We start from the raw sequence: 19,222 nt of genomic DNA, 5'->3' as shown, positions 1-19,222 counted from the left end.
AACTATGGCCTGTGGTAGAGGGAAACATCATCAATAGATAGTACCCAAAAAATAGTTTTGCAACACAAAACCTTATTAATTGGCGTGATCCATGCTTTCCTTTGTTGCCACTTTCGCAAAAAAATAAATTTTTGATTTGATTTAATCCTTTGGTGTGCTTCACTACAATTTGAATGCTTTGGCGCAGTACACCTTTAAAAACAGAACAAAGTCTTCCTTCCCTAAAAAGACAATGATTATAAGCACAATTTTTCATTTGTGTTGAATATATATTTTAAATTAGGTTTATCTTTTCATCAATGCCCAATGTGTGATTCTAATTAATTGACCAAAGTTCTTGTTAAATTTTATTTTGTATTTTTGTAATATACACCCTAACATATTCATTATATATGTTGCTAATTTTGATTGGGATGATGTTTGAATCTAAGAACTTCCTTATGAAAATTAATGAGTAAGTTAACAATAATAAATAGTTAAGGTAATATTCATTTACTAAAGTTGAAAAGTAAATGATATAATAAATGATAAAACAAAAAAATAATAAAAATACTAAAATCAAAATAATATTGATCGTTCATATCAACAAACAATTAAATCTTATATTTGTGTTTGTGGATGTAGATAGATATTTGTATATGTATGTATGTAGATGGGTATTTGTATAGAGATAAGAAAGGGCGGTCCAGAAGTCTCAAGTTTAAATCGCTCTAGCTTTCTCTTTGTTGCTCAGCTCGCTAAATTACACGATTCTGGATCCCTGTGTCTACCTCAACTGCTGCAAAGAATCAAAAACATTTCAAGAAACCAAAAAAAGAAATGAAAATGACGCTGTCGTTTGGCGACAACGTGGACTACTGCAACTGCTGACTGTTATTTCGCCATTTTATGATCATATAAAGCTACCAGACAACTCTCCTTCCTTCCTTCCTCATCCCCTCTCAAAACCCAAAACCCCCCTTCATTATTCATTCTAACAACGTTGTCACCAACACCCTCCATTAGATGATGCAGCATAGGTGCAGTAGCAGCTGCGGCCAATGTTCTTGCTGCGGCGGCGCCGCTTCTTCTGCGGCGGCTTTTTCTATGTTCTTGTCTATGCCGAATAGTAATCATCACAGCCAATGCTACAAAACTTGTGCGATTCACAGTGAAGATGAGAACAACATGTATTCCTTTGCGGCGGCGTCTGTGGATTGTACTCTTTCTTTAGCGACTCCCTCCACTCGTCGCTTCAATGAGAATGAGAAACGCGGCATGTCCAACTTCTGCTGGGATATTTTGCAGCCGTCCAAGCAACCGCCGCCCTCCTCCGTCCATAAATCCGCCGCCGACACCATAGTCCCTCGCCGCTGCGCTAACTGCGACACCACCTCCACTCCCCTCTGGAGAAACGGCCCTCGCGGCCCTAAGGTATTTAATTAATTAGTTGTCTAACTTGGATGACCAGCGTCTAGTGTCCACAAAAGACACAAATTTTCACACTGCACTACTAAACTCATAATGTGTTCACAATCTGTTTGGTGTTTAATATATGTATGCAAGGGTGGTATTATTCCGGCCATTTCTAACAATTTGTTTATTAATTTGCAGTCACTTTGCAACGCGTGCGGAATTAGATTCAAGAAAGAGGAGAGGAGAGCGAGCGCGGCGGCGGCGGCGACGGCGACCGCAGGCGGAGTAGGGATTGAGGCGCAACACATGATAAATACTTCATGGGTTCATCATCATCACCACCACAATCAAGCCCAGAAAATGGGTTACTACTCGTCGGCGGCATACGGGTTCATCGACGACGACCATCGCGATTCCGATGCCGCCGCCGGCGCCATTCCCTTCCTCTCCTGGCGTCTCAGCAACGTCGCCGACCGCTCCAGCCTCGTTCATGACTTCACCAGATGAAAAAGCAAAGCAAAGCAAAGCAAAACCCCCTATCGTATCCAAAAAAATAAATAAATAAAAAAGAACGAAGAACAATGTTCAAACTCCTGGAAAAATCTGTGGCGCATGAATTGATTCTATTTGTTCACTGTTACTGCTTTTTAGTTTTGGTTCTTTTTGGACCGTTGTTGATGGATGAAGTGAAAATGAGTTAATTCTATGATAGATCGAGCTTGGCATTGTCGCTTTTCTTTTTCTCTTTTAGCAGTCAAGATCAAGTTAGATGCACTTCTTTAACTTTTCACTTTTTATGACGTCTCTATATATGTCTGTGACATAATCTACCACCAATTCTCAATCTCTCCATCTTCATTTTTTCCTTTATTCTCCGGGTTTCAGCGCTCACTCCAAATAATATCTATATTCTGAATAAAGGCGCACATCAAGATTGGGCAGTTAAAAGTATAGAGTTACACTCAATATAATAGACACTGGACATTGATCATAGAGTCGAAGTGTGGGCTAGAGATTTAGCCAGCACAAACGTTAGCTAGAATAAGGAATGTAGAGAAGAATACAGGGAGAAGAAGTATTTTATTAAGGAAAAATCAGATCTCGTCTACCTTTTGAAACAATATATTTATAAAAAAAACACTGATGTATTCGAGAGGAAACTAATTCCTAAGATCTCCTTACACCAAAAATTCTTATTATTAAGTATGACTTTCTTACAAATCGGTTCTGTTAGCCGTCCGCCTTCTTCATATTATCCTTGGACCTTTGGAGATTAATCCTATTGTACCATAAAAGTAGACCAAAGGGCCGACCAGTTTCTAGGAATGAGGGCCAACCTTTCAACTCCAAGCCAATCGATTAGGCCTTAGTATCCCATCCATTGGTAAGCCTATACGTTGCTGACACTTTCTATATTCACTTATATGTTTTAAATGTGTTCTTGTAAATTGGCTTTTGTTGTAACATAATGCTAATTCTCTTTCTTTGTACACTATTTATAGTATACTGATTATTCATTAATGATATGCTTTTCATATCCTTAACATAATAATTGTTGATATTCCAGCGGCCAATCAATTGTGGGGATGTCTGAAATGTTTTGATTTCCGATGTGCAGATGATGAACGTTACTGATTGTTGATGATTGTATTATCCTCGTAGTTGTTCCAAGTCGGTTTCATATGATTCTGGGCCGGAGGTATTAAATTCCCACTGACGCTTCAATAACACTGATCAGTCTTTGACGTACTCTGTGTTTTTCATTGGGAGGGATAATGTTTTCAGTAATTTAAGCATAGCATTCTTTCTTTTTCTGGTAAATTTTTGTTTTCCCTTTGTTTTTTGGTGCACAACTTTCTGACCAGGAAGATAAAGTTCCAATCAAACCTGCACCAACAACTCAGTTGATTTCTGATGATAGATTGTATGTAAGAATACATAATCAAGCTATAATGTGCACCAGTTATTGGTCCTCTAACCTAATGAGTTGCTGAGTCCTTTTTTTTTTTTTTTTTTTTTTTTTTTTTTTTTTTTTTTAATTGAAATATTTTGATTAAATTTTAAAGAGGGGAAAAGATTTATGTAGCCCAATATATATTAATATATTTCCACTTTAAGGGGCAAGGTTAGCCCATATTACCTTAAGCCTATTATTTGTATGGGCTGGGCGGGTAAGGTTTAGCAATTGGCCCAAGTGGGATGAATTGTGACTTGTGAGAAGCTGCTTTTATGTTTGGCCAATTGAGGTTGATGTTACAATGAGTTTTGGAGCTATTACATAGTTAGGATAAAGCTAAGGTTTTTGTTTTGTTGTTCTTGAGTGTAAGTCCTTGCTGGTTGTAAAAAAGGTGAAGTATGCCTCCCATATAAGAGACTGTCTCATTATCATTTTCTCAGAACTACTGTAATAGTTTTGAGGCGAGACGCAACACGTGGACCTAAGCTGATAGTTGGACTACACATTTATGTTTATATATTATTTATGCTCAACAAATACATCATGATTGCTCTAGAATAATAATCAAAATAGTATTAACTAATTAAACAATTTGGGACAGTTAGCAAACAAACGACTAATACAAGAATGAAGATTCGGCTTATGTATGTAGTTAGACATTTTTTTTCTAATAAGAGCCAAACATTGCAGGGTATAATTTTAATCATGGATTAATCCCCAAAGCAATAGAAATATCAAATGTCTTATAAAGAAATATATTTTTATTATTTATGTAAAAAATTATCAATAGGATCTTATACAGTTTTGGGCTTCTTGTAAACACAAGAATATTTCATGCAAGGAGAAAGGCATGGGCAAATTATACCGTGCACCACGGTGCACATATCAATGGGCACCACGTACGTAAACAACGTCATTTTGAGTATTGTAAACTAACCGTCCATTTTTTTGGAAATCACGTTTCCCGTTTTGGCCGATCTCTGTATTTATGTTAATATTCTGTGTTTTCTATGTAATCGGTCTGTGTATTCCATGCAATCATTCTGTATATTCTAGGCAACCGTTCTGTGTATTCATGTTAGTAACACATGTTGTGATGTGTTTGTGCATTCGAATGTTTAAGAGGATGAGTTCTGTGTATTTTGTGTCAATATTCTGTGTACTCATGTTATTAACACGTGTTGTGATGTGTTTGCGCATTTGAATGTTAGGAGGATGAGTTCTGTGTATTTTGTGTCTATATTCTGTGTATTATGGGCAAACATTCTGTGTATTCTAGGCAAACGTTCTGTGTATTCTAGATAATGATTATGTGTATTATAGATAATGAATTCCCTGGAGTCATTCGCGTCCGCGTCCACTAACATCGAAACAACGTCGTTTCGGACCAGGGTGCACAGTGCTATGTGCACCGTGGTCCACGATATAACGATTGAAAGGCATGTTTTGGGGCTGTTCGCTACGTAGTTTTAAGCTGTATTTAACAGTGCGTCAGTGCCCATGTAATTTCTGGTCCTCTATATGACTATATACGATACCACAAATTATATCGTAAATCAGAATTCCTTTTGCGCATTGTAAACTCTCTTACAATTAATATATTATGTATATATTATGTATCTAAAGTTAACAAATTATATACATGTAAATAAAATATAAAGTAATTAAAAATACATGATATATATGTTACCTATAACATATATACATAATGTTATATATTTACTGAAATTACGTAATCTAGATATAGTTCATAATCTACATGTGGACCCTATTCCACGATTAGTGAATGTATAAATTTTCACTACACCATCACCATTCCACCACTATTTCACCATACAGGCTCTTAATTAACTTACCATGAACTAATGTATGGACATTAAATTTTTATGACTCAATACTCATTATTTATGAATTGTTCATACTTGTTTCTTCCCATTGCCTATAACGCGAAATTCCATAGGACCCATACACTCTATTTAAAAGGTTGAATTCCCAACCCGCCCTATAAAACATTTGGGAGGATGTAAATCAGGGTAACTCAACTGAACACAAAGGCTAGACCTTTGCCCCTCACTTTGAGAAGTTGCCCCTAAACTTTATCCTGTGATCAGTTGAGCTGCCCATGCGAGCAGGACCCATACACTCTAGTTTGACAAGATAGTGGAGAGATATATCAAGATAACTTAATGACCCATTAGGAAGAGAACCGGCACTTGACGCCCACAAGAAGTCCACACATTGAATGCAACTCCCACAATTCAGAGTTCATACTTTTTTTTTTTTTTTTCCTAATTCTCACTAAAGTTAATTCTTCAATACGACTTGAATTACGAACTAAACTGAATCTCTTTATACTGCGAAATATATATGTTTGAAAAATCAATGATAGATCATTCCATTTTAAAACTGTCACTTTCATTTCCTCTCTTTCTCAATTTTCTGTATAGTAATTGTAAAATCAAACAAAATATTTAGGGATAAGGGTCAAATAAACCTTTGAAATGTTTATGAAATGCAATAATTAAGCTCTTGAACTAGGAAAAACTTCTATTAAACACTTGAACTTAGAAAAAAAAGTGCAATTAACCCTATTTGACATGTTATTGCAGGTAACCTCCAAGTTAAAGATAATTGGAATGCTACGTAAATATGTTTTGATGACTTAAATGTCGAAATCACATAATAATAATAATAATAATAATAATAATAATAATAATAATAATAATAATAATAATTTATTAAAAAATAAATAATTTATTTTTTTTTAAAAAAAAGTTTGTGGTCAAGCTTTAAATTTTATTATTATTGATAATAATAATTTATTGAAAATTAAACATTTTAAAAAATTAAAAAAAAAACTTGCGGTCAAGCTTTAAAATTTTAATAATAATAATAATAATAATAATAATAATAATAATAATAATAATAACCACAATAATAATAATAATAATAATAATAATAATAATAATAATAATTGATGAGGATATAGCTATATAGCCTTATAGGACCCCGGGGGCCATTTTATTGAAAAAGTCTTGACCCAAGTGAGGATGGTGAAGGAAAGTTTGGGCCTAAAGGGATGACAGAGAAGAATGGTGGCCCAAGAAATTGAAAAGGATATGAAAGGAAGTAAAATATTAACAAAGGTCAACCACCAACACACCACTTCAAATATAACAACACAAGTTTGTAACCACCAAGCTATAACGCATCTTGTGTACTACAACGTCTACAAGGAAGGATACTCAATTTACCCGTGTGGAGATCGTTGACATTCAGGTGGGAGGGGGGGGGGGGACACGTGTACAACTAAGATTGAAGGCAAGTCGATGCCATACATTTGTCAACAATCCCGAAGGCCCTATACACTATATAAGGCACCCTTCTGATCCCTAGTTCCCTCATTTTAAAAACCATCCCTTAGCTCACTAAACCCCTCTTGGTCCATTGGCTTGGGTCCTAACTCCAAAGCTAAGCACCGATATTCAATCACCCATGCCTACAATATTATTCTAGCCCGTGTTTGAGGTTATAACTTGTATTATTGGTTTATTATTTGGGCTAGTATCTCGGGCTTTATACATACTTTTTGAGTCTAGCGACTCGAGCAATCGCAAATTTTATTGTGGACCGTGGTCCACAATGCATTGTGGTCCATACATCAAAACGTCGTCGCTTTAATTAATGAAAACAAATGGTTGAAATGGCTCCGCTCAGCGCCGTTAACTTTCATATTATATACACTGCAGTTTCCTTTCAACACAACTACAGTTCCTTTTAGATATAACTACAATTTTATTCGACATTATACACTCAAATATGTGAAGATGTTATTCAGTTTTCTTTGAATACAACTACAGTTTCTTTTATACTACATTGTAATTTCCTTTCAACACAATTACAATATCATTTCGATATAACTACAGTTTCATTGGACAATATACAGTCAAATATGTAATACAGTTACATTTTATATACACTGCAGTTTCCTTTCAACATAACTACAGTTTCATTTGAGAATATAAAAACAAATGTGAGGCAATATCTTTTGAGATGAACTGTAGTATCCTTTACGGAGCTCCGTTAAGACTTACAACAGTAGTTTCTTTTATTTAATATAATGAAACGACGACATTTTGTGACCATGTCACAATGCATTGTGGACCTTGGTCCACTGTATAATGAATGTCGAGCAATAATAGTGCCCCCGTTCTGTACTTCCATACCCGGTTTATAGTGGACCTGGTCCCGACAAAGTCATTATTATTATTATTATTATTATTATTATTTAAAAAAAAAACTTGGCTGTAAATTGTCATGGGGACTAAGGTTTTTTTTTTTAAATATAACATTTTAAGTTTAATTATTATTATTATTATTATTATTATTATTATTATTATTATTATTATTATTATTATGTGAATTGGACATCCATGTCATCAAAACATATCGATGTGACATTCTAATCACCTTTAACTTGGAAGTTACTTACAATAACAGGTTAAATGGAATTAATTGCACATTATTTTTTTTTAAATTTAGATGTCTAATTATAATTTTTTTTTTTTAATTTGAGAGCTTAATTGCACTTTCATTGCGTCAAAAAAAAATTGCACTTTCATAAATAGTTATAAATAACTTATTTGATCTTATCCCAAACATTTACTATCGTAATTAAGAAACACACTTTTTATTTAGTAGTGCATTAATTGTACTATTGGGTCAATATTCGCGAGTGCATATTTTGATGGGCACAGAGATGAAAGCTGATTGGCGACGATTACATTTCTATCACTCAATCATATACCAAATGCGAATTCAAACTTGGCATACATCGATGCAAAGAATAAAGCTAAGGCAAGCAAATCCCTGCAGGCGTATGCTAACAGGCAGGCCGGGGAAAACATATATTCCACCAATTCGATCTGCAAAAAACATAACATTGAAGTCACGTACGTTATAACCAATCGGTATGTGCACCACGTACGTAAAACGACGTCGTTTCGGTGTTAGTAGACGCGGACGCAAATGACTTAGGGAATTCATTATTTATAATACACATAATCATTATCTATAATACACAGAACGTTTGCCTAGAATACACAAAATGTTTGCCCAGAATACACAGAATATTGACACAAAATACACAGATGTTAGTGGACGCGAATGACTCCAGGGAACTCATTATCTATAATACACATAATCATTATATAGAATACACAGAACGTTTGCCTAGAATACACAGAATGTTTGCCCATAATACACAGAATATTGATGCCCATAATACACAGAACTCATCATCCTAACATTCTAATGCACAAATTAAACACATCATAACTTGTGTTAATAACATGAATACACATAATATTTACACAAAATACACCGAACTCATCCTCCTAAACATTCGAATGCACAAACACATCACAACATGTGTTACTAACATGAAATCACAACATGTGTTACTAACATGAATACACATAACGGTTGCCTATAATACACAGAACGGTTGCCTAGAATACACAGAATGATTGCCTGGAATACACAGAATATTAACATAAATACAGAGACCGGCCGAAACGAGAAACGTGATTTCCAAAAAAACGAACGATTAGTTTACAATGCTCAAAACGACATCATTTATGTACGTGATGCACATTACTATGTACACCATGGTGCACAGTATAATTTGCCCGTTATAACACGCAGAGAAAAACGTGGGATTAGTGTAGAAACATGTCGAGAGAATTGGGCCAGTTGTGGGCGGACCAACCCCAAAACTGTAGGGATAGGAATAGTTGTTGGGTACACATGGACATGGGAAGGGTATTTTTTTGGTTGGAATCCAGTTAATTGTGATGCTGACTCCACCACCTTTTGTATACATACCATCATCATAATTTGGCATAACAAATTAACAAGCGTGCAGACTTTGATGTGACATGTCGATCATCTTTAACTTCATTTCCCTGTTTTAACCTTGGAGCATGCCTAACAACCATTTTTTTTTTTAGTTTTTTTTTTAATGATATGAAAGAGAGAGGGGATTGGCCAGAGAAGAAAATAAATTGTAGAAGATGAAATGTTTTCTGATTTAGTGAATCCCACTGAAAAAAATAAGAGTTAATGTCATATCGGGTCTTCGGAGTATAATTGTTTTGTCACGTTAATTAGTCCTAAACTTTCAAATTAATCATATGTGATCCTTCAACTTTCAAGTTAACCACTCGTGGTCCTTCAACTTTAAAATTTTAATTAGTCGTTGTCCTTTAACTTTCAAATTTAACCAGTTGTGGTCCTTCTGAAAGAACCACAGTTGGTTAAAATTTAAAAGTTGAAGGACCACGAATGGTTAATTTGAAAGTCGAAGGGCCTCAATTGGTTAAAATTTGAAAGTTGAAGGATCACATGTGATTAACTTGAAAGTTTATGACTAAACATGACAAAAATACTATATTTCGAAGACCCAAGATGGCAATAATTCGTTAAAATAATAACAATAAAAAAGTAAGATTGCAGTGTGTGTGTATTGCGCACCAACAGTGCTCACTTATTGTGTAGTTTCTTATTTGGCAAACTAGTTTAAATTGTGTATAGTTAATTTTATCGATTTAAACCAAGAAGATTAATAAACAACTCTTATTAAGGTTGAATTTAAAATCTTATAATTATTAAACCAATTGTTGAATTAACTTGACTAATACTTACCTCATGTTAAGTCAATTTCTGTTAATTACCATCTTTACCTTACCTCTTAGTTTATATTTATTACGGAGTATAACATTTATAGTTATCAATTAATTAAAGAATTTATCATATACGTTAATATAAAAGTAAAATATTAATTCTCACAAAAAAAAATATTAATTACACTCACAAGAATGATATATTTTCACTATATATCTTTGTTGATTGGCAGGAGTACAAGAAAAATTAAAAATAACTTAAGAGAGAAATAAATAAAAGCACTTATGGTATAAAACTAAACAATTAAGCTGACAGCCTTTGTTGAGTGATCCATTTCTCAAAATATTTAATTCTAACAGAAAAAGTATGAAAGCTAGGGAGAGTGCCACGTGTATCAATCCATTGCAGTTACTTATCATGCGCAACGACAACTGGATATGAGCTTTTTGCTTTATTAATTCAATATATGTAATTGAACCCTAATTTGGGACTAGTTTAAACCGTTATTAACTACTCGTATAATTTTTTGTTCCCACAATGACAGGAAGAAACATCTTAGCTTCTTCGATTACACAATGATGTTGAGTAAACGGTTATACAATTCATATAATACACAAATAATTAACGCAAAATCTAACTATTAATTCAAACGAAACAAACATTTCGATTTAGTAGCTCTCAGTTAAATAGTTTTCAAAAAATCAGAGGGCGGAGAAATATATACATGCACATAAGGCATGATTAAGTGGGAATTGCGTGTAGCTAGCTGTGAGCATAAAAGTATATAGTTCAATATTCGGACCCAAAGCCTGTACAAAATAATTTCAATGTGATTTGAACTGTGCTTGTTATTATATCAAAAGTTATAATTAATAGTAAAGACAAGACTTTATTTTCTTATATTTACGTATTATTCTATGTTACATTTCGATGACAAGATAGAATTGGCCCTCTAAGCCTTCACATCACATATATGCACTATGTAATGCAAAATACATCGTACATGCAAAAGTACGCTCAAGAAACATGCAAACTCTAAAATTGTATTGCAAAACTATAAAAAGCACCCGTTCTTGAATTACATTTTTACGTATCATAAGATCCACACATTTTTAGTGTACTTTAATATACCATGCACTTTATAATTTTGTACGGTTTATGTTCACCTTTGGACACCTATTCTCATCTAATACTTATGATACATTTTCTATATTGCATTTCTTTTTATAGTATTTCTTTCATAAATCAAACAATAACATAATACACATTGGGTCATCAGAAAATGGTTTATCAGTCAAAGTATAGCTTGTTCAACCAACTTTAGTTTGTTTGATTGGTCAAATAGTTAATTTAAGTGTTTGGTAAACAACTTTTTGATTTAGCTTATTGATCCTAGTAAGCTAAAAATGAAAAAACTATAAATAGTTTATTTTTTATCAAGTAAGGAGTTTATTCATATCAACATAACTCTCTCTCTCTCTCTCTCTCTATATATATATATATATATATATATATAGACTTCAACTCAAATGCAGTCGCGCCTTAACGTGCGGCCGATGCGGCTGTTTAACAAATGCAACAATAGTGTTAGGAAAATGCACAACAATGAAATACACAAATACATTACAAAACACACAACACATAAAAAAATGCACCATACCTCCCCACACTTAATTATGCATTTTCGAACATTGTGTGGTGGCTTATGCATACCTAATGGTGTATTTTTGTGATGCGTACTTAATGGTGCATTTTTGGTGTATTTTGTGCATTTTTGTTGTACGTTTCCAAACACTATTGGTGCATATTTGCATAACTATTGGTGCGGCTGCACTGATCGCACATTAAGGCGCGACCGCATGCACCTGAACAATATATATATATATATATATATATATATATATATATATATATATATATATAAAGTGTGTTAACCATTGTGTTTAAGTATTATTAAGAACATACGTTTATTAGGAGTATATTTTTATTTGAAATTATATTTTTAATATTGAATTATTTTTAACTATAGAGTATTTCTTTATAATTATAACACTGTTAATAATAAAATAAAAATAATAGTTAAAATAATTAATACTAACACAACAAAAAATAATAAATCGTAAAAATACTATAGACTTAAGTAAATAACACAATATACTTATGCCCCTAAAGGTTATTGATAAGCCATAAAGTGGCTTATGATTGTGCTCTATATATTCTTATTTTTTGCTACAATCTTAGGGTAATGATAGTGTAAAGAGTGTCTAATTGATGTGTTTTTTATTGGAAGAAGGAAAGATTGGGCAAAGGCATAAATGGGCATGGAATGAGGACAATTATATATGGGAGATAATGAGGCAATGAGCTGTTTGGGTAGCTCACGGTGGCGCTCAAATCGCACTGTAACTTTTTGGGAGTAGTTTCTAATTGTTGGACTCACTCTGGCATTCATCTAGGTTGAGAACTAGAAACCTAGACCTAGCACACACGCTCACCCTCACGCCGTGAGGTGCTAGACTAGGTCGCGGATTCTGGATTTACGTAGGCACTTACCCCACTTTTCATTTTCTAGCTTCTCTCTAGGTTTTTCTCCTTAGAAAAACTTTCAAACACTTTTACTTTGTAATGAATCCACATTATTGAGGATTTAGGGAACAAATTTAGCTTGTAATTGCTTCCTAGTCTCAATTTCCATATTCGATCTTTCAAAGTTCATAATCAAAGCTAGGTCTTTCTCTATATCATTCTTGCACTTCCTTTTTCTTGTGATTTGTGATTGCAATGTCTCTTGTTTCAATTGATGCTTCAATTTACTTTCCTAGCATGGGTAGCTAAAATTTCTTAGGGATTTGGATTAAACTCCTTTGTGATGGATGCTATGTGAATTAAATTGCAATATTAGATGATGTAATTGATCAATGATGATTCTAGTGCTGAGATGGTGATTTGAATTAACTATTGCTTAATTAGGGCCCAACTATACAAGAAGTGCAAGGATAAGGTGTTGCTCCTGCTATGAGTATAGGGCTATACCATAGCCACACCTCTCACTAGTCTAACTCACCTTTGAGAAAAGGGAGTTCGAAGGAGACGTGAACACCAAGTGTTTGCATTGATTAATTGCCTCACTTAACTAAGTTACCATGAGAATGGAGCTATATGTGCTAAATTGATAGCCTAGTGACCACGAGAGTGGCGTTAGCATCTAGTAGTGTCTCCGATCCCTAATCTCTGCCACGCATAATAGCATTTCCCTAGTCTCTTCGTTGAAACATTTCGTGGTCTAAATCCTAGGAAACACAAGAGCCTCTATGCAAAGGTAATTTAGTCCAAGTCCCCATTTTATCAATTGCTTCTTAATTCAATTGCTTGTTTTGTTGCATTGTTTGATTACATACATGATTTTTCCCTCTACCTTAGAGTTAGCTTCCAAATTAACACTACAGCTTTTGTGTTTTAGTCCCTCACTACTAACTCCCCCTTAGGTCTACCCCTTGAATACAACAACTCTCTTTTCCACACCGGCCACTAAAATCAATTTTCATTATTTTACATATAATCAGCTAAAAGTAAATAACTAATTTACCAAATAATTTTCTATAACCAGCTAACATTATCAATTAGTCAAACTAGTTAACACAATCATTTTGCCAAACACCCATGTTTTCCGCAACAACTCATTCAGTTTGTGTGTCTTTGAATATATATAATTACAATATTTTTCTTTGTTTTATTGTCGTATTTTCTCAGAATTAATATGAAAGCTCTAATGACAATATAATCAAATTTAAAGGTAATATAATTTTCCTTTAAAAAAAAAGGTATTCTAATTTCTATTTACAAATATTTTATTAAAAAACACGCCAACTAACTAATCACTTAAATTTTGGCAAGTGGCATAATCTATGCGTACATAGAATTGTGACTTACGTTGGAAGTGAAGTTGTGCGTGTTTCTAGTTTTGCACGAAAAAAATGTTTTTTGTTTTTTTGGATTAAAAAGAAAACCTCCCTAGCATAACAAATTCAATGAATGAAAAGAGAAAATTATATAGTCATAAAAATAGTGGACCAAGTGACCGACCAAGCTACGCAGCCACACTAATTTTAAATGCACGATACACTATTTAACCACATAGGAGAGGTAAATAGCACTATAAGAAGATCTTATACGACGTACTCTATGATAAGGTATTATATTAAGAATTGATTGGACAGTTGATTTGGTAACCACAAGGTTTCAGTTCGATTTTCCATGAGAACTGTCTATTGACCTTTTTGGTTTGAGTCGAATAGTGATAGACAACTTAGATTGATTTACCTCCTTGTAATCGATCCTTTTTCAACTAGGATTACATGCACAACTATTCATTTATGTATGAACTCCTTCTAATACGAAAGTCATACTTCACTCACTTGGTCATTCCTTTTAAGGCATTATCTATATTCTTTTATCTAATACTCCGTAATAATTTGAGCATGACATGCCCACATTTCATGTAGCCGGCCTTCTTATTAGTATATTGTTATTTCTCTTTTTTCTCCATCTAACCATCACACCACAAGGTACTTATTAGTTATGCCAAATTTTTTATAATTTTATTATTTTTGATAGTGTAGACTAAAAATTTTAAAATTTGACTCAACTAATGCCACAATGTGTGAATGCGTTGATTTAGGTAAGGTGATACAATATGATGCACCATCATGTGGTATATACAGATTTTTGCAGTCAAGAAAACCCTAATGAGCTTAGAAACGTGAACCAGTATGTGCCAGTGGGGCACGGGAAATAAAGCAAAAGAGGGAAGAAAACAACAAATTGAACAACTCCATCTATCGTCACAATTACCCTACACAATAATTTACATTTGTTGTCCCTTCCCAAAAGTATTATCCAATTGGGTGAAGCATAATTCTCGAATATTAAGATTGTGAGTTTAATTCTCGCATATGAAAATATGTTTTGAATAAAACCTACCTTGTGGTTCTAACTGACAAAGAAACATAAGGATCGAGGTAAATCATTCTAATATGCTCATATTTAATTGATTGGCTCAAATCAATAAAATCAATAGACACCTTTCACGAAGAGTTAAAACTTAATCGTGAAAAGCTGCCGCATACTTGTCCTGTATAATAAACAATTATTATCACTAAGACTACTACTCTGAAAATTTTTATAATTGACAATTATCAACAAAACTACTTCTAGAACATTTTTTTTATTATTATCAAATATCTACATCATTTAATATAAATTTATTTAATTAATTCACGATCAACTATTTTTCTTTTGAAAAATGATATAGTAATTTAACTACAAGTAAAAATGTTATAATAACCTAATTACTCCAATGTAAAATTTAGTGTAAGGAACATTTTTCTTCTTCCATTATGCAGTTTTGAATGCATTAAGGCAACTATATCTTAACATCCAAGAAAATTTACAGAACAATAACTAAGGTTAGTTGTACACATGATGCAACATTAAATACTGAACAATTAACAATTACACCGTCTCATTTTGTCTATGACGTTACTATGACGATACTCTCTGTCTCATTTTACCTCTATACTGTTTACTAATAAACGAGTGCGAAAATTGTAATTTCTTGCAATATATTCGGAAGTACCAACAGCATATATTCATCCACTGTCAAGTAACAGTGTAGTCCCTAACAACAGTAGCAATTCTATTCCCATTTTCCTTTCCTAAAAGGCTGAGACCAAAGTTGTTTGCAAAAAGAAGGCTGAGACCAAAGTAAAAACCTATTCCTGCAAAACCATTAGGCATTAGCAATTCATCACCGCTATTTATGAGCTGTGGCATCTCTGACACAAATACACTAACAACAACAACAACACCATGTACGCTTTGAATTGCTTTGTACACAGGACCATCATTTTTCCCACCAACTATCACACCAGAAAATTAAAAGAAGATTCAACAATTAACTTGATAATATCATAATATTTTAAGCTTGATTTTGCCTGAAAGTTGTTTATTGACCTAACTTCTTGGTTTGAACTAGTCAATTATGAGCAATCTATACTGATTTACCTTATTATGGTCCACTATTGACTAAAATAACAAAGAGTACTTACAGCCGAGAGGTTGGAGGTTCAATCCTCAAACCCTTGGGTTTGAGCCGGTCAACTACCTGCTTGTGGTCCTTTGCCGACTAGGATCACAAGGCGAGGAAAAAACCTCGTTAAAAGAACAAAGAGGATTTCATCTATAGTGCACATTCATGACTGAAAACTTTCCCGTAAATAAATAAAAAAGTTAAATCCTTTTTTGTAATATTTCTTACCTTGAAGTGATTAATTAAGCTTATCTACCAAACTAGCAATGCATTTATGAGCATGAAAGCTGTTTATTGACTCCCTTGATTTAAAACAGTATGCCAATTATGAGCAATCTAAGATGATTTACTGTGTTCATAAGATCTGTTTATTGACTTTTTTAGTTTGAACTGACAACTATATATGAGCAACTTGGATGAGTTTACCTCCTTGTAGTACTTTGCCGACTATAACTACAAGACTAGCTTAACTCAGAGAACACTGTCGAATAACTGCTACGAGTTTTCTAGTAAATCAAATAAAAAGAAAATAATCAAGTTTTTTTTTTTTTTTTCAGAAAAAAATCAAGTTAAACCCTTGTTTTGTAATCTTTCTCACCTTGAAGAGATTAATTAAGCTTAGCAAAGCATTTACACAGATTTTGCAGGAAGATTCCAGGCAACCAATGCCACGTCCCATCAAAGCTGTAATCCTTTACCAAATCCATTCCTTTCTCTCTCATCATATAGAGAGGGGGAGGAGAGAGAATAATGAGAAACTGTTGGGCTGCAGAAGAGCTAACATGAAGTTGTCGGTTGTTCAGCAGAGGAAACCCATCATCATCTGAAATTTTTGGCTCCCTTCAACGTTTGTTCTTTATAGGTTTTTTGACGGATCTGAGGAGACACAAAACCCTGTCTTCTTTACTCTCTCTCTCCCTCCCTCCACTGCATTAGCTCCTGAATCAGTGCTGCTAAAACTACCCTACAGTTTTCGAATCAAATATAATCCACTGTTCCCTGTGGCTACCAGTACTGATAATCTATCTCCTGTTTCGAGGGGTCCCATAAAGCTTTCAATTAAGATTCTCTTGAATGTTGTTAGCTTGCAGTCTCAATTAAAGCCGGACAGACAACATAGCAGCTGCCATTTTATGTGGGTGCGCTGGTTTCTTAATCCCACCCGTCACTTTACTACGTAATAGGAAGAGGTTTAATTGTGACTTTGTTTGTGGGTTTGGCACTAAAAAGAGTGTCCACATCAGGGGATATCGATAAACCTAACGTAGTACGGATTATTGGTCTGAGAATTGAAAAAATTGCAGATTAATGGTGTTTTAAGGTAAGTTCGGAGATATCAAGAATCAATGGAGGTCAGAGGTAGCAGCCAACAACAAAAGGATATGAGAATACTACACAACTCTATTGGCGCCGGCTATCCATCTTCTTTAGATAGAAGAAACAATGGATTGATTAATCAGATTAATCATCCTATGCAAACCCTAGATCAACTTCAAGATGAGGCTGCAAACCCAGATCCAGATCCGGGAGTTCTTCCGATTGGTCCGGCCAATAGCGCCGCCGTGGCACCGCCGCAAATACCGCCGGAAACTTCGGGCAATGGTTCTGGGAATTCTTCAGTTAGGTACAAAGCGTGCCTCAAGAACCATGCGGCTAGCATGGGGGGACATGTGATCGATGGGTGCGGAGAATTTATGCCCAGCGGCGAAGACGGCACGCCGGAATCCCTCAAATGCGCCGCCTGTGATTGCCACCGCAATTTCCACCGGAAAGAAATCGACGGCGAAGCCCCGCCCCTTCCCCCGCCGCCCTATTTCCCATTTACTCCACCAATAAACAACAACAACAACCATCATCGGGTTCACACTCCGGCGGCAATGCCTCCCCGGAACCTCCACCACTACACCCACGGCGTGGCGCCGCCGGTGATGGTGGCATTTGGCGGCGGCGCTGCGGCGGAATCTTCCAGCGAAGATCTTAACCTGTTTAATCACGCACGAGGACAGGTTTTACACAATCCGTCGCCATTTTCAGTGTCGAGAAAGCGGTTTAGGACGAAATTCACGCAGCAACAGAAGGATAGGATGCATGAATTTGCAGAAAAGCTTGGGTGGAAGATCCAGAAGCAAGATGAGCAACAAGTGCTGCAATTCTGCAGTGAAGTGGGCATAAAAAGGCAAGTGTTCAAGGTGTGGATGCACAACAATAAACAAAATTTCAAGAAGCGACAAATGTAGTAAGCCATCATATATCATAAAATACATGTGTGAATTCAATTTAACTACTACTGTGCTTACAACTTATCCATTGTGCATAATTGCATAGAGCTATCTAGAGCTACATAAATAACCTTTTTTTTTTTCATTTTAATTCACAATTCCCAGATTTGTGGATCTAGATAGATCAAAGAGCTCTCTAGAGTATAACATTCACTGCCATCTACAAGCTATGCCTTTTAGTTTCTATTTGAGATCTCCATTTAATATATCCAGCCTTCAGAATTTGACCGATAATTATTTACCTACAAGTTAGGCAGCTACTCGGAAAACGAGTCTAGCATCTTACCATTAGAACATAGCGTTGACTCAGAGAGTTGAGTGCAACATCTTGCTAGTAAAACGTAACTTGCTAGGTAGAAATAAATTGCACCTTTGTTACTGTTACTGACTACTGACTATAAATTTTAGTGTAGCGATAAATATTTGATTGATAATTGGAATTAGAGTGGGTAAAGTAATTAAATAATTAATATTATTTGACAAGATAAGAATCCAAAGTAATAATGACTAGCCAAGTATCACGAACCTGAGCAAAAGATTTGAAGTTCAAACCTTATAGAATGCCAAGAATTTGAAATTAACCTAAAAAAATAAAATTAAACCTCAGGAATTAAATTTAGAACTTTATGATTACCAAGTCAATTATCCGACCAATTTGGTGGGTGCAATTAAACCAATGGTAAAGCTAATAACGAGAACAGACTTGAAATCTTATGATTACCAAGTCAACTATCTGACAACGATTTAATGGGTGGTTGCACCCAGTGCACATACATAACAAATCTGGAACTATAGGAAGAATGATGTAGCTATCTGATC

The 19,222-nt window shown here is 34.5% G+C and overlaps 2 protein-coding genes across 2 annotated transcripts; both read left to right on the top strand.

Moving 5' to 3' along the window:
• The first annotated feature begins 987 nt into the window (after positions 1–987).
• On the top strand, positions 988–2,086 carry LOC116011719 (GATA transcription factor 19-like). Its single transcript, XM_031251121.1, has 2 exons — positions 988–1,413; positions 1,594–2,086. Exons 1-2 carry the CDS (start codon positions 1,006–1,008, stop codon positions 1,900–1,902), a joined length of 717 nt encoding a protein of 238 aa, XP_031106981.1. The 5' UTR covers positions 988–1,005; the 3' UTR covers positions 1,903–2,086.
• Positions 2,087–16,863: 14,777 nt separating this feature from the next.
• Positions 16,864–18,488, top strand: LOC116012501 (zinc-finger homeodomain protein 6-like). The gene has a single exon (XM_031252052.1). It carries the CDS (start codon positions 17,471–17,473, stop codon positions 18,359–18,361), a length of 891 nt encoding a protein of 296 aa, XP_031107912.1. The 5' UTR covers positions 16,864–17,470; the 3' UTR covers positions 18,362–18,488.
• The last annotated feature ends 734 nt before the right edge of the window (positions 18,489–19,222 follow it).

This window comes from Ipomoea triloba, chromosome 3 (genome assembly GCF_003576645.1).
Source record: "Ipomoea triloba cultivar NCNSP0323 chromosome 3, ASM357664v1".
Lineage (NCBI taxonomy): Eukaryota > Viridiplantae > Streptophyta > Magnoliopsida > Solanales > Convolvulaceae > Ipomoea > Ipomoea triloba.
This window is presented reverse-complemented; position numbering and strand designations above follow the sequence as displayed.